Source organism: Mustela lutreola, chromosome 7 (genome assembly GCF_030435805.1).
Source record: "Mustela lutreola isolate mMusLut2 chromosome 7, mMusLut2.pri, whole genome shotgun sequence".
Lineage (NCBI taxonomy): Eukaryota > Metazoa > Chordata > Mammalia > Carnivora > Mustelidae > Mustela > Mustela lutreola.
In genome coordinates, this window is record NC_081296.1 from 153,835,161 (window position 1) to 153,850,891 (window position 15,731).

Sequence of the window (15,731 nt, forward strand, 5' to 3'; positions counted from 1 at the left end):
TATTTACCCTAAAGATACAAACGTAGTGATCCAAAGGGGCACGTGCACCCGAATGTTTATAGCAGCAATGTCCACAATAGCCAAACTATGAAAAGAACCTAGATGTCCATCAACAGATGAATGGATCAAGAAGATGTGGTATATATACACAATGGAATACTATGCAGCCATCAAAAGAAATGAAATCTTGCCATTTGCGAAAACATGGATGGAACTAGAGCGTATCATGCTTAGCAAAATAAGTCAATCAGAGAAAAACAACTATCATATGATCTCCCTGATATGAGGATGTGGTGATGCAACATGGGGGCTTAAGTGGGTAGGAGAAGAATAAATGAAACAAGATGGGATGGGAGGGAGACAAACCATAAGTGACTCTTAATCTCACAAAACAAACTGGGGGTTGCTGGGGGGAGGGGATTTGGGAGAAGGGGGTGGGATAATGGACATTGGGGAGGGTATGTGCTTTGGTGAGTGCTGTGAAGTGTGTAAACCTGGTGGTCCACAGACCTGTAACCCTGGGGATAAAAATATATGTTTATATAAAAAAAAAAGAAGGGAATCTTTCATCCCTTCAACAGATGAATGGATAAGGAATATGTGGTGCATATACACTATGGAGTATTATGCCTCCATCAGAAAGGATGAATATCCAACTTTTGTAGCAACATGGATGAGACTGGAAAAGATTATGGATGCATTCCTAGAAACATATAAACTACCACAACTGAACCATGAAGAAATAGAAAGCCTGAACAGACCCATAACCAGTAAGGAGATTGAAACAGTCATTAAAAATCTCCAAACAAACAAAAGCCCAGGGCCAGACGGCTTCCCGGGGGAATTCTACCAAACATTTAAAGAAGAACTAATTCCTATTCTCCTAAAACTGTTCCAAAAAATAGAAATGGAAGGAAAACTTCCAAACTCATTTTATGAGGCCAGCATCACCTTGATCCCAAAACCAGACAAGGATCCCACCAAAAAAGAGAGCTATAGACCAATATCCTTGATGAACACAGATGCGAAAATACTCAACAAAATACTAGCCAATAGGATTCAACAGTACATTAAAAAGATTATTCACCACGACCAAGTGGGATTTATTCCAGGGCTGCAAGGTTGGTTCAACATCCGCAAATCAGTCAATGTGATACAACACATCAATAAAAGAAAGAACAAGAACCATATGATACTCTCAATAGATGCTGAAAAAGCATTTGACAAAGTACAACATCCCTTCCTGATCAAAACTCTTCAAAGTGTAGGGATAGAGGGCACATACCTCAATATCATCAAAGCCATCTATGAAAAACCCACCGCAAATATCATTCTCAATGGAGAAAAACTGAAAGCTTTTCCGCTAAGGTCAGGAACACGGCAGGGATGTCCATTATCACCACTGCTATTCAACATCGTACTAGAGGTCCTAGCCTCAGCAATCAGACAACAAAAGGAAATTAAAGGCATCCAAATCGGCAAAGAAGAAGTCAAATTATCACTCTTCGCAGATGATATGATACTATATGTGGAAAACCCAAAAGACTCCACTCCAAAACTGCTAGAACTTATACAGGAATTCAGTAAAGTGTCAGGATATAAAATCAATGCACAGAAATCAGTTGCATTTCTCTACACCAACAGCAAGACAGAAGAAAGAGATATTAAGGAGTCAATCCCATTTACAATTGCATCCAAAACCATAAGATACCTAGGAATAAACCTAACCAAAGAGACACAGAATCTATACTCAGAAAACTATAAAGTACTCATGAAAGAAATTGAGGAAGACACAAAGAAATGGAAAAATGTTCCATGCTCCTGGATTGGAAGAATAAATATTGTGAAAATGTCTATGCTACCTAAAGCAATATACACATTTAATGCAATTCCTATCAAAGTACCATCCATCTTTTTCAAAGAAATGGAACAAATAATCCTAAAATTTATATGGAACCAGAAAAGACCTCGAATAGCCAAAGGGATATTGAAAAAGAAAGCCAACGTTGGTGGCATCACAATTCCGGACTTCAAGCTCTATTACAAAGCTGTCATCATCAAGACAGCATGGTACTGGGACAAAAACAGACACATCGATCAATGGAACAGAATAGAGAGCCCAGAAATAGACCCTCAACTCTATGGTCAACTAATCTTCGACAAAGCAGGAAAGAATGTCCAATGGAAAAAAGACAGCCTTTTCAATAAATGGTGCTGGGAAAATTGGACAGCCACATGCAGAAAAATGAAATTGGACCATTTCCTTACACCACACACAAAAATAGACTCAAAATGGATGAAGGACCTCAATGTACGAAAGGAATCCTTCAAAATCCTTGAGGAGAACACGGGCAGCAACCTCTTCGACCTCTGCCGCAGCAACATCTTCCTAGGAACAACGCAAAAGGCAAGGGAAGCAAGGGAAAAAATGAACTACTGGGATTTCATCAAGATCAAAAGCTTTTGCACAGCAAAGGAAACAGTTAACAAAATCAAAAGACAACTGACAGAATGGGAGAAGATATTTGCAAACGACATATCAGATAAAGGACTAGTGTCCAGAATCTATAAAGAACTTAGCAAACTCAACACCCAAAGAACAAATAATCCAATCAAGAAATGGGCAGAAGACATGAACAGACATTTCTGCAAAGAAGACATCCAGATGGCGAACAGACACATGAAAAAGTGCTCCATAGCACTCGGCATCAGGGAAATACAAATCAAAACTACAATGAGATATCACCTCACACCAGTCAGAATGGCTAAAATCAACAAGTCAGGAAATGACAGATGCTGGCGAGGATGCGGAGAAAGGGGAACCCTCCTACACTGTTGGTGGGAATGCAAGCTGGTGCAGCCACTCTGGAAAACAGCATGGAGGTTCCTCAAAATGTTGAAAATAGAACTGCCCTATGACCCAGCAATTGCACTATTGGGTATTTACCCTAAAGATACAAATGTAGTGATCCAAAGGGACACATGCACCCGAATGTTTATAGCAGCAATGTCCACAATAGCCAAACTATGGAAAGAACCTAGATGTCCATCAACAGATGAATGGATCAAGAAGATGTGGTATATATACACAATGGAATACTATGCAGCCATCAAAAGAAATGAAATCTTGCCATTTGCAACAACGTGGATGGAACTAGAGCGTATCATGCTTAGCGAAATAAGTCAAGCAGAGAAAGACAACTATCATATGATCTCCCTGATATGAGGAAGTGGTGATGCAACATGGAGGCTTAAGTGGGTAGAAGAATAAATGAAACAAGATGGGATTGGGAGGGAGACAAACCATAAGTGACTCTTAATCTCACAAAACAAACTGAGGGTTGCCGGGGGGAGGGGGTTTGGGAGAAGGGGGTGGGATTATGGACATTGGGGAGGGTATGTGATTTGTTGAGTGCTGTGAAGTGTGTAAACCTGGTGATTCACAGACCTGGGGATAAAAATATATGTTTATAAAAAATATATGTTTATAAAAAAAAAATTAAAAAAAAAAAAAAGAAAAAAGTCAGTGTGCAGAAAGCAGTGGCTTTCCTATACACTAACATGAAAATAAAGAAAGGAGAATTAGAGAATTGATTCCATTTATTATAGCACCAAGAACCACAAGGTACCTGGGAATAAACCTGACCAAAGAGGTAAAGGATCTGTACTTGAGGAACTACAGAACACTAATGAAGGAAATTGAAGAAGACACAAAAAGATGGAAGACCATTCCATGCTCTTTGATCAGAAGAATAAACATTGTTAAAATGTCTATACTGCCTAGAGCAATATATACTTTTAATGCTATTTTAATCAAAATTTCTTCAGTATTCTTCAAAGAGCTGGAGCAAATAATCCAAAAATTTGTATGGAATCAGAAGAGACCCCAAATCGCTACGGAAATGTTGAAAAACAAAAATAAAACTGGGGCATCACGTTACCTGATTTCAAGATTTATTACAAAGCTGTGGTCACCAAGACAGCATGGTACTGGCATAAAAACAGACACATAGACCAGTGGAATGGAGTAGAGAGCCCAGATATGGACCCTCAACTCTATGGTCAAATAATCTTCGACAAAACAGGAAAAAATATACAGTGGAAAAAAGACAGTCTCTTCAATAAATGGTTCTGGGAAAACTGGGCAGCTATATGTAGAAGAATGAAACTTGACCATTCTCTTAAACCATACACAAAGATAAACTCAAAATGGATAAAAGACTTCAACGTGAGACAGGAATCCATCAGAATCCCAGAGGAGAACATAGGCAGTATTCTCTTTGATATCAGCCACCGCAACTTCTTTAAGATATGTCTCCAAAGGCAAAGAAAAAAAAAGCGAAAATAAACTTTTGGGACTTCATCAAAATCAAAAGTTTCTGCACAACCAAGGAAACAGTCAGACAACAAGGAGGCAACCCACGGAATGGGAGAGATATTTGCAAATGACAGTACAGACAAAAGGTTGATATCCAGGATCTATAATGAACTCCTCAAACTCAACACACACAAACCAGCAAACATATAAAAAATCTGCAGAAGATATGAACAGAGTCTTACCCAATGAAGACATATAAATGGCTATCAAACACATGAAAAAATGTTCATCATCACTAGCCCTCAGGGAGATTCAAATTAAAACCACATTGAGATATCATCTTACACCAGTTAGAATGGTCAAAATTAACAAGACAGGAAACAACATGTGTTGGAGGGGATGTGGAGAAAGGGGAACCCTCTTCCACTGTTGTGCAGCCTCTTTGAAGAACAGTGTGTAGATTCCTCAAGAAATTGCAATCTGAGGGGTTTGAAGACGTGGGGGGGTCTGATGTTGGGTACCAGGTGGTTGGTATTAGAGAGGGCACGAATTGCATGGAGCACTGGATGTCGTGAAAAAATAATGAATAATGTTATGCTGAAAATAAATAAATTAATAAAAAAAAGAAATTAAAAATAGAACTTCCTTATGGCCCTGCCATTGCACTCCTTGGTATTTACCACAAAGATACAGATGTAGTGTAAAGAAGGGCCATCTGTACCCCAATGTTTATAGCAGCAATGGCTACGGTCGCCAAACTATGGAAAGAACCAGAATGCCCTTCAACGGATGAATTGTTAAGAAAGATGTTGTCCATATACACTACGGAGTATTATGGGTCCATCAGAAAGGATGAATACCCAACTTTTGTAGCAACATGGACGGGACTGGAAGAGATTATGCTGAATGAAATAAATCAAGCAGAGAGAGTCAATTATCATATGGTTTTACTTATTTGTGGAGCATAACAAATAGCATGGAGGACATGGGGAGTTAGAGAGAGAAGGGAGTTGGGGGAAATTGGAATGGGGGTTGAATCATGATAGACTATGGACTCTGAAAAACAATCTGAGGGGTTTGAAGTGGTGGGGGGGTGTGGGAGGTTGGGGTACCAGGTTTTGGGTATTATAGAGGGCATGGAATTCATGGAGAACTGGGTGTGATGCAAAAATAATTAATACTGTTATGCTGAAAATAAACATATTTAATAAAAAAGAAGATGTGTTCCATATATACAATAGAATATTACTCAGCCATCAGAAAGGTTAAATACCTACCATTTCATCAACTTGGATGGAACCGGAAGGTTTTTTGTCAAGTAGAATAAGTCAAGCAGAGAAAGATATTTATTCTATGGTTTCACTTCTATGTGGAACATAAGGAATAGTGAGGAGGACCACAGAGAATTCAATTATACGTTTTACTTACTTGTGGAGCATAAAGAGTAACATAGTGCATTAGGAGAGGAAAAGGAAAAGTGAATTGGGGGAAATTGGAGGGGGATATGAAACATGAAAGACTGTGAACTATTAGAAACAAAATGAGGGCTCTGGAGTGGAGGAGGGTGGAAGGATGGGTGAGCCTGGTGGTGAGTATCAAGGAGGACACGTATTGCATGGAGCACTGGGTGTGGTGCATAAACAGTGAATCTTGGAACACTGAAAAATGAAATTAAATTAAAAAAAAAAAAAAAAAAGAAAGAAATCACCGAGGGAGACAAACCATGAGAGCTTCTGGATTCTGGGAAACAAGGATTACAAAAGGGAGGGTGGTGGGGGATGTGGTAGTCAGATGATGAGTATTGAGGAAAGGTGATGTGATGAGCACTCGGTGTTATACACAACTAATGCAACTTTGAACTCTACATCAAAAACTAATGGTGTAATATATGTTGGCTAATTGAACATTAAAAAAGAACAAAGAATTTTTTTCAGGTTTTTAAAATTTCGTTTTAGTGTTCCAGAATTCATTGTTCATGCACCAAGGAAATAAGGGCTTTGAATAACACTGGACCAGATAGATCTCTTTATTATTTTGGGGGGGGCTTTATCTTTTATTTTGATCAAGTTAAGTAGAGGATTCTCAGGTGTATTGTGTTTTTTCCCCCTAAGTATTACGGGACGTGATGAGCACAAGGTTTTATACTGACCAGAAGGAATAGTGAATATTATATCACAAATCAATGATGTACTATACCTTGGCTAATTTAATTAAAAAAAAAAAAAAGAATCAGACCCGGTTTATTTGATCCATTCTGTGTTTCTTAGTTTCTATATAGTCTCTTTCTGCTTTAATCTTGCTATTTCCTTCCTTCTGCTATATGTAGAATTCAGTTGCTCTTTCTCTAGCATCTTATCGGTGTAATGTTAGGTTGTTTATTTGAGATTCTTCTTGCTTCTTGAGGTGCTCCTCTTTGAGGTGTATTTTTGTCTTAGGGCCACCTTTGCTGCAAAGAAATGACAGGATGGTGATAGAGGTTTTCTACTATTTTCTTAAATTTCATTTTATTTTTTCAGTGGAGGTTTTATTCCTGTGTGTGTGTGTGTGTGTGTGTGTGTGGTCTTCTGGCTCCACTGGAGGTTCTTGTTATCCATCGTGAGTGTCACTGAGATTCTTATAAAGGTCTTGTTGACCTGCATCAGGATATTTGTAATTTATTGGTATTTAAGGACAAGAGAAAACTAATGTAACTGACTCCTTTTTTTTTTTCTTTTGCATGTTAATATATATTTCCTCTTGTTACACCTAAGTTTCTAAGTCAGAGAGGGAATAGGTAAACACAGAATAATGTCAAGGAGGCTCCCTTGGGGAAACTGCTCTATGGAGAGGAAACCCCAAACCCTGGCAGGAAATATGTCATAGACTCCATCTGCACCTGCTCCTGGGATTAAAGACATAATTGGTGAGGAGTGTGCACCCTCTGCTGGTCTGATACCCTTGTAGTTTGAGGTTTGTGTCTGGGCTCACACTGAGGGCCCCTCACTGTGTCTCTCGCACAGTAATACACAGCCGTGTCCTCAGCATTCAGGTTGCTCATATGCAGATGCAGCGTGTTCTTGCTGTTGTCTCTGGAGATGGTGAATCGGCCCTTCACAGAGTCTGCATAGTATGTGCTTCCAACACTGTTAATATATGCGACCCACTGCAGCCCCATCCCTGGAGCCTGGCGGACCCAGTTCATTTCATTGTTACTGATGGTGAATCCAGAGGCTGCACAGGAGAGTCTCAGAGACCCCCCAGGCTTCACCAGGTCTCCCCCAGACTCCACCAGCTGCACCTCACACTGGACACCTGCAGACACAAGACATCCTAGTCACATCCATGGTTTCTCTCACTCACATCCACTCACACCCTCAAAGTTTTTTGTTCTCAATAAATTACCTTTTAAAAGAGCAAGAAGGAAAACCCAGCCAAGCACAAATCCCATGGTGAATTCTCTGTGTTCTGTCCTGCTCAGTGAATGTAAACACCTGGAAAACCCAAGACTGGGGCTCCTCTCCCAGCTGCATGGTCTGGGCTGGGCTATTTTATTCAGTGGAGGGAAGACCTTATTTGCATGTCTTCTGAGTATATAGTTAGCTCCAGACATAGATTCAATTCTTTACAAGTTAAAAACAAAGATTGCATTGTTTGTAGATCACTTTTTTAGATGGCACTTTTACAATATGTAGCATTCTTTTTGTTTGTTGGTTTAAAAATTCATTTATTGGGTTCCTGAGTGTCTCAGTGGGTTGAAGGCTCTGCCTGTGGCTCAGGTCATGATCCTGGGGACCTGAAATATATCCCCCCATCAGACTTTCTGCTCAGATAGGAGCCTGTTTCCCCACCCTGCCTACCTCTCTGCTTACTTGTTATCCCTGTCTGTCAAATAAATAAAATCTTTTAAAAATGAATTTATTGGTAGGAAACGTTGGAGAAGGACACCAATATTATAAAAAATTATAAATTCCCATTCAGAGTTAATAATTCTATCAGAGCCAAGTTTAAAAATACCTTTAATATATGAAAGAATAAACATTGAAAAAGTGCTAGGAAAATGCTGCAACTGCACTTGCAATTGCACTGGGTATTTACCCCAAAAATAGAGATGTCATGAAAAGAAGGGCCATCTGTACCCCATTGTTTATAGCAGCAATGGCCACAGTCGCCAAACTGTGGAAAGAACCAAGATGCCCTTCAATGGACGAATGGATAAGGAAGATGAGGTTCTTATACACTTTGGAGAATCATGCCTCCATCAGAAAGGATGAATACCCAACTTTTGTAGCAACATGGACAGGACTGGAAGAGATTATGCTGAGTGAAATAAGTCAAACAGAAAGAGTCAATTATCATATGGTTTCACTTATTTGTGGAGCATAACAAATATCATGGAGGACATGGGGAGTTAGAGAAGAGAAGGGAGTTGGGGGAAATTGGAATGGGAGGTGAATCATGAGAGACTATGGACTCTGAAAAAAAATCTGAGGGGTTTGAAGTGGCGGGGGGGTGGGAAGTTGGGGTACCAGGTGGTGGGTAAAATAGAGGGCATGGATTGCATGTAACACTGGGTGTGGTGAAAAAATAATGAATACTGTTATGCTGAAAATAAATAAATTAAAAAAATGAGTAAACAGTTGCCTATTATTATTTATTCAGAATATATATTTTTCATCTTATATTCAGAGAACATATAAAATATATTTTAGTGTAAAAATTATTTCAATATGAAACTTAATGATTATAACATATAATATTAAGAAAATATCAGAACCTGTAAAAATCTAGAGCCCCCCAATTCCAGTACATAATTTTCTAGCTGAGAAGGAAAGCAATTCACCCTCTATACCTGCAACCACACTTACCCTGTTTTTGGTGGGCCTGAGCACCCCTTGATAGCCTGAGTGCTCCCTAGTGACCCAAGCACCTCCTTGTGACCGAGGGCCCCCTGGTGTCCTGACTGTACCTGCAGCCCAGCCTCTCCTGTGTCCCTGCAGGGAGTTTTAGGTCTGGGCTCACTGACATGCCCTCACTAGGTCTCTACACAGTAGTACAAGGCCAGGACCTTGGTGGCACTGAGATCAGTCAGCTGCAAGAACTCATTCTGGGATGTGACTCTGGAGATGGACATGTGGCTCTTGTTGGATGCGCTGTCATGTGTGCTTTACCTATGATTTATAAGCAAATTCATTGCACCCAGTCACTTGGGGTTGGTGGATTCATTTCCACCAGAAATTACTGCATGACACAGAATCCAGAGACAACATTGGTGAGGTTCAGGGTCTGTGATCCCCTCACTCATGAGCCTGACTCCTGAAGCAGCACCTGGTACAGGACACCTGGGTACAAGGCCCCATCACTCATGACACTCACAACCATCCCAATGGTCTGATGTCTGACATCTGGACCATCTACTTGCGGAGCTGTCACCAGCCACAGAGAAGGGCCTAGAAACTCATATTCCTCCAGACCACAGCTCTGCCTTCCTTAGAGACCTCACCCTGTCTAAAGAGAGAGCTGTGAGCTCCCATGCCTGAGAGTGGATTTCACCCTAGAGGTTGAGTAGAAGTTTGCATGTGTGGGAGGGAGCCTGTCCTTGGAAATCGACAAGGACAGAGTCAGGCTGCTCTGGACCTTCCAGGACCACCAGTGGGTATCTCCTTGTTGAACCCATAAGGTATGTTTGTCTGGGATGGGTGATCCCTTGGTCTATGAGCTGTGTTGGAAGCAGGTCAATAGATGGCCTTACTTTCTGAGCATAAGAATAAATATTGAATAAATGAATGATTCAAAATTCATTTTAATCTAAATCCAGAGACAACATTGGTGAGGTTCAGGGTCTGTGATCCCCTCACTCATGAGCCTGACTCCTGAATTACACTAAATTATATTTACACTAAAATTACACTAAAATATATTTTTCAAAAAAATATTTAATGGGATCCATACTTTGTAGCTACAGCTTTCCAAATGAACAACTACCTGCACAGGATGGGTGCATCTGAGGACCTTTGATCCCAATGGTCTCTGCTGATGGGATTTGTCGGCCAAGAAGTCTGCAAAACCTGTAAGTGATATATTTTTCCTCAAGCGCATGGACACCAACACAAGGCACCTATGCTATGATCTGCAGATAAAGTTCCAATACTTGGAGGGTGCCACCCTTGTCCTGAGAAATCCACCTCACACAGGGGCCTATTATCTCTGGAAGGGGATATTGCTTTAAAGAAAAGTGGGTAACTTTTCTCTTATGCTGCACAGTGATGATCATTAATTCAGGCGGAGTTAACGACACTCAAATACTACATCGAAGGAAATGGTGTTAATGACCCGGAGATTATTAGGATCTAAACATTAGATGCCTAATAAGAGGTTGCGTGGGTTATGTTCATATTCCTGAAAGACTTGTGGCAAGAGGATAAATGCTCTGTGGGATGAATAGACTTCAAATAGAGATCAGGTGACTATAGAACATATAGATGACAAATTGATACTTATATAATTTTATATTATTTTGAAAGATGCTAGAGAAGAATCTTATCATTATAACACATAAAATGGAGTGTTCATAACTGTCAATATTTTAAAACCATATTTTCATGATGAAAGAATATTTTGGTGTCAACTTTGGGTGGACACGTAAGTAAGGGCATGTGTCAGTGTTTTTATGGATAAGCTCATCTTCCACTTAGGGTGGTGATGGTTCCTGGAGATATTGGTCGTTGTGCTATTTTGTGTAGCTCTGGAGCAGCTCTTCCCCTATAACACCCCATGGCATATACCTTTGATACCTAAGTCATTGTAAACAGGATCACATCTTTAAATGGAGAGGATGTAAATAAGATCTTTGTGTTATTTAGCATCTTGCAATGACTTAGTTGATGAAGGCTCAGGCGTACCCGAACCATTTCCCCAGAGTGAGAGGTCACAAGAGAAATTGAGACTCAGAGCAGGAAACAAAGGAGCCCTAATCATGGGTTTGTTCACAGCAACAGACACTGAAGAGCCCTACAGGAATATATCACTTCACAGCTTCTCTATGCACCTACATTTGGGGCTGGGACTCGTGGTCAGAGGGTCCTGAGGACCCCAAGTAACCACATGCCTCCTCCCCTCCACAGCTTACTTCTTCCATTACCTGTCATACCATGGTCTTAATTCTCAGGGTATCCTGAACTCAGATGGGCAGAGACATATTGTTTCCAGAGTGGCTGCAGCAGGTTGAATTCCCACCAACAGTGCAAGAGGGTTCCCTTTCTGGGCATCCTTGCCAACATTTGTTGTTTCCTGCCTTGTTCATTTTAGACATTCTCACCTGTGAAGTCATAGCATATTGTGGTTTTCATTTGTATTTCCCTGATGCCAAATGATTTGGAACATTTTTTCATGTGTCTGTTGATCTTTTATTTTTTTATTTATTTTTTATTTTTTATAAACATATATTTTTATCCCCAGGGGTACAGGTCTGTAAATCACCAGGTTTACACACTTCACAGCACTCACCAAAGCACATATCCTCCCCAATGTCCATAATCCCACCCCCTTCTCCCAAACCCCCTCCCCCCAGCAACTCTCAGTTTGTTTTGTGAGATTAAGAGTCACTTATGGTTTGTCTCCCTCCCAATCCCATCTTGTTTCATTGATTCTTCTCCTACCCACTTAAGCCCCCATGTTGCATCACCACTTCCTCATATCAGGGAGATCATATGACAGTTGTCTTTCTCTGCTTGACTTATTTCACTAAGCATGATATGCTCTAGTTCCATCCATGTTGTCGCAAATGGCAAGATTTCATTTCTTTTGATGGCTGCATAGTATTCCATTGTGTATATATACCACATCTTCTTGATCCATTCATCTGTTGATGGACATCTAGGTTCTTTCCATAGTTTGGCTACTGTGGACATTGCTGCTATAAACATTCGGGTGCACGTGCCCCTTTGGATCACTATGTTTGTATCTTTAAGGTAAATACCCAATAGTGCAATTGCTGGGTCATAGTTCTATTTTCAACATTTTGAGGAACCTCCATGCTGTTTTCCAGAGTGGCTGCACCATCTTGCATTCCCAAAAACAGTGTAGGAGTGTTCCCCTTTCTCCGCATCCTCGCCAGCATCTGTCATTTCCTGGCTTGTTGATTTTAGCCATTCTGACTGGTGTGAGGTGATATCTCATTGTGGTTTTGATTTGTATTTCCCTGATGCCGAGTGATATGGAGCACTTTTTCATGTGTCTGTTCGCCATCTGGATGTCTTCTTTGCAGAAATGTCTGTTCATGTCCTCTGAAAGAAATTGAGGAAGACACAAAGAAATGGAAAAATGTTCCATGCTCCTGGATTGGAAGAATAAATATTGTGAAAATGTCTATGCTACCTAAAGCAATCTACACATTTAATGCAATTCCTATCAAAGTACCATCCATCTTTTTCAAAGAAATGGAACAAATAATCCTAAAATTTATATGGAACCAGAAAAGACCTCGAATAGCCAAAGGGATATTGAAAAAGAAAGCCAACGTTGGTGGCATCACAATTCCGGACTTCAAGGTGTATTACAAAGCTGCCACCATCAAGACAGCATGGTACTGGCACAAAAACAGGCACATAGATCAATGGAACAGAATAGAGAGCCCAGAAATAGACCCTCAACTCTATGGTCAACTAATCTTCGACAAAGCAGGAAAGAATGTCCAATGGAAAAAGGACAGACTCTTCAATAAATGGTGCTGGGAAAATTGGACAGCCACATGCAGAAAAATGAAATTGGACCATTTCCTTACACCCCACACAAAAATAGACTCAAAATGGATGAAGGACCTCAATGTGAGAAAGGAATCCATCAAAACCCTTGAGGAGAACACAGGCAGCAACCTCTTTGACCTCAGCCGCAGCAACATCTTCCTAGGAACAACGCCAAAGGCAAGGGAAGCAAGGGCAAAAATGAACTATTGGGATTTCATCAAGATCAAAAGCTTTTGCACAACAAAGGAAACAGTTAACAAAATCAAAAGACAAGTGATAGAATGGGAGAAGATATTTTCAAACGACATATCGATAAAGGACTAGTGTCCAGAATCTATAAAGAACTTAGCAAACTCAACACCCAAAGAACAAATAATCCAATCAAGAAATGGGAAGAGGACATGAAAGACATTTCTGTTGATCTTTTGAATGTCTTCTTTGGAGAAATATTTGTTCTTGTATCTCCCCATTTTGTGGAAGGATGAATTGATCTTGGGTGTTGAGTTCAATAAGTTCTTTGTAAATTTTATGAATTAGTCCTTTTTTATTAAGTTCAATTATATAATGTAGTACATCATTAGTTTTTTTTTTTTTACATCATTAGTTTTTGATGTAGAGTTCAATGATTAACTATTTGCATATAACCCCCAGTGTCTATTAGATCACGTGCCCTCCTTAATACCCATCACCCTGATACCCCATCTCCCCATACCCCTCTCTTCTGAACCCTCAACATATTACTCCATGTCCAGAGTCTCTTATGGATTGTCTCGCTCTCTGATTTCTTCCCATTCATTTTTCCCTCCCTTCCCCTATTGTCCTTTGCACTATTCCTTATGTTCCACATATGAGTGAAACCATGTGATAATTATCTTTCTCTGCTTGACTCATTTCACTTAGAATAATACCCTCAAGCTCCACCATTGTTGATCCAAATGTTAGCTTTTATCCTTTCTGGAGGATGAGCAATATTCCATTGTATATATGAACCACATCTTCTAATTTTTTTTTTGTCCCAATCTCATAATTCTAGAAGGGTATACTACAGTGAGTCAAATGTGAGAATAGGTGATACTAGGACACTTTGATTCAGGGAGTAATGAATTTCAACATGTAAAAGGTAAGTTGTATGAGAGAAAATAAAAGTATGTGGAACAGAATAACTGATTTTACTTCCCTGAAACTCCACATAATTTTTAGGAAAGAGATTAAGAAACAACAACAACAACAAACTTGTAAAATCATGAGAACAGGAAGATGGGAAGGTAAATCTAATAACAGGATCTTAGAATCTGGAAAACATATGGTGAAATACTTATGGGTGAATGATAACTGGCAGTAACACATTCCTCTTGCTTTGGGGTAGGTAGGGAAGGAAGAATTTAAAATAAAGTCATGACACTGGTCTGAAATTCTCCTTTTTGGTAAGGTCTTTGCCTGGTTTGGGGATTAAGGTAATTCTGGCTTCATAGAAAGAGTCTGGAAGTTTTCCTTCTGCTTCAATTTTTTGAAACAGATTCAGGAAAATAGGTATTATTTCTTCTTTGAAAGTTTGGTAGAATTCCCCAGGGAAACCATCACATCCTGGGCTCTTGTTGTTTGGGAGGTTTTTGACCACTGCCTCAATCTCATTACTAGATATTGGTCTATTAAGGTTGTCAATTTCTTTCTGGTTCAGTTTGGGGAGTTTATAGTTTTCCAGGAATGCATCCATTTCATCTAGGTTGCTTAGCTTATTGGCATATGACTATTGGTAATAACTTCTGACGATTGTTTCTACTTCCTTGGTGTTCTTTGTGATCTCTCCCTTTTCATTCATAATTTTATGAATTTGGGCTTTCTCTCTTTTCTTTTGAATTAGTGTGGCCAATGGTTTATCGATCTCATTGATTGTTTCAAAAAACCAACTTCTAGTTTCATTGATAAGTTCTACTGTATCTCTGGTTTCTACCTCATTGATCTCAGCTCAAATCTTGATGATTTCCCTTCTTATGTGTCGAGTTGGTTTGATTTGTTGTTGATTCTCCAGTTCTTTAAGGTATAAAGCTGCTGTGTTCTGTATTTTTCTTTTTTTTTTTTTTTTTTTGAGGGAGGCTTGGATGGCTATGTATTTCCCCCTTAGGACCTCCTTTGCTGTATCCCATAGGTTTTAGACTGAAGTGTCTTCATTCTCATTGGTTTCCATGAATTGTTTCAGTTCTTTCATCTCCTGTCTGATCCAAGCATTTTTAAGCAAGGTGGTCTTTAGCTTCCAGGTATTTGAGTTCCTTCTGAACTTTTCCTTGAGATTGAGCTCCAGTTTCAAAGCATTGTAATCTGAGAATATGAAGGGAATAATCTCAGTCTTTTGGTATTGGTTGAGTCCTGATTTGTGACTCGGGATGTGGTCTATTCTGGAGAAGGTTCCATGTGCCCTTGGGAAGATTGAGAATCCTGTTGTTTTAAGGGGGAATGCTCTGTATATATCTATGAGGTCCATCTGTTCCAATGTGTCATTCAATGCTCTTGTTTCTTTATTGATTTTCTTCTTTGATGATCTGTTTATTTCAGAGTGAGGTGTGTTAAGATCTACTATGATTAGTGTATTCATATCAATATGACTCTTTATCTTGATTAACAGTTTTCTTATGTAATTGGCTGCTCCAATATAGGGGGCATAGATATTAACAATTGTTAGATCATCTTGGTGGATA

The 15,731-nt window shown here is 39.6% G+C and overlaps 1 gene segment (V, D, J or C); it reads right to left on the reverse strand.

Moving 5' to 3' along the window:
• Window positions 1-7,205: 7,205 nt before the first annotated feature.
• On the reverse strand, window positions 7,206-7,813 carry LOC131837289 (immunoglobulin heavy variable 3-66-like). The segment is given in 2 exon segments: window positions 7,206-7,609; window positions 7,700-7,813. Coding segments are annotated over 2 exon segments (450 nt in total).
• Between the last annotated feature and the right edge of the window lie 7,918 nt (window positions 7,814-15,731).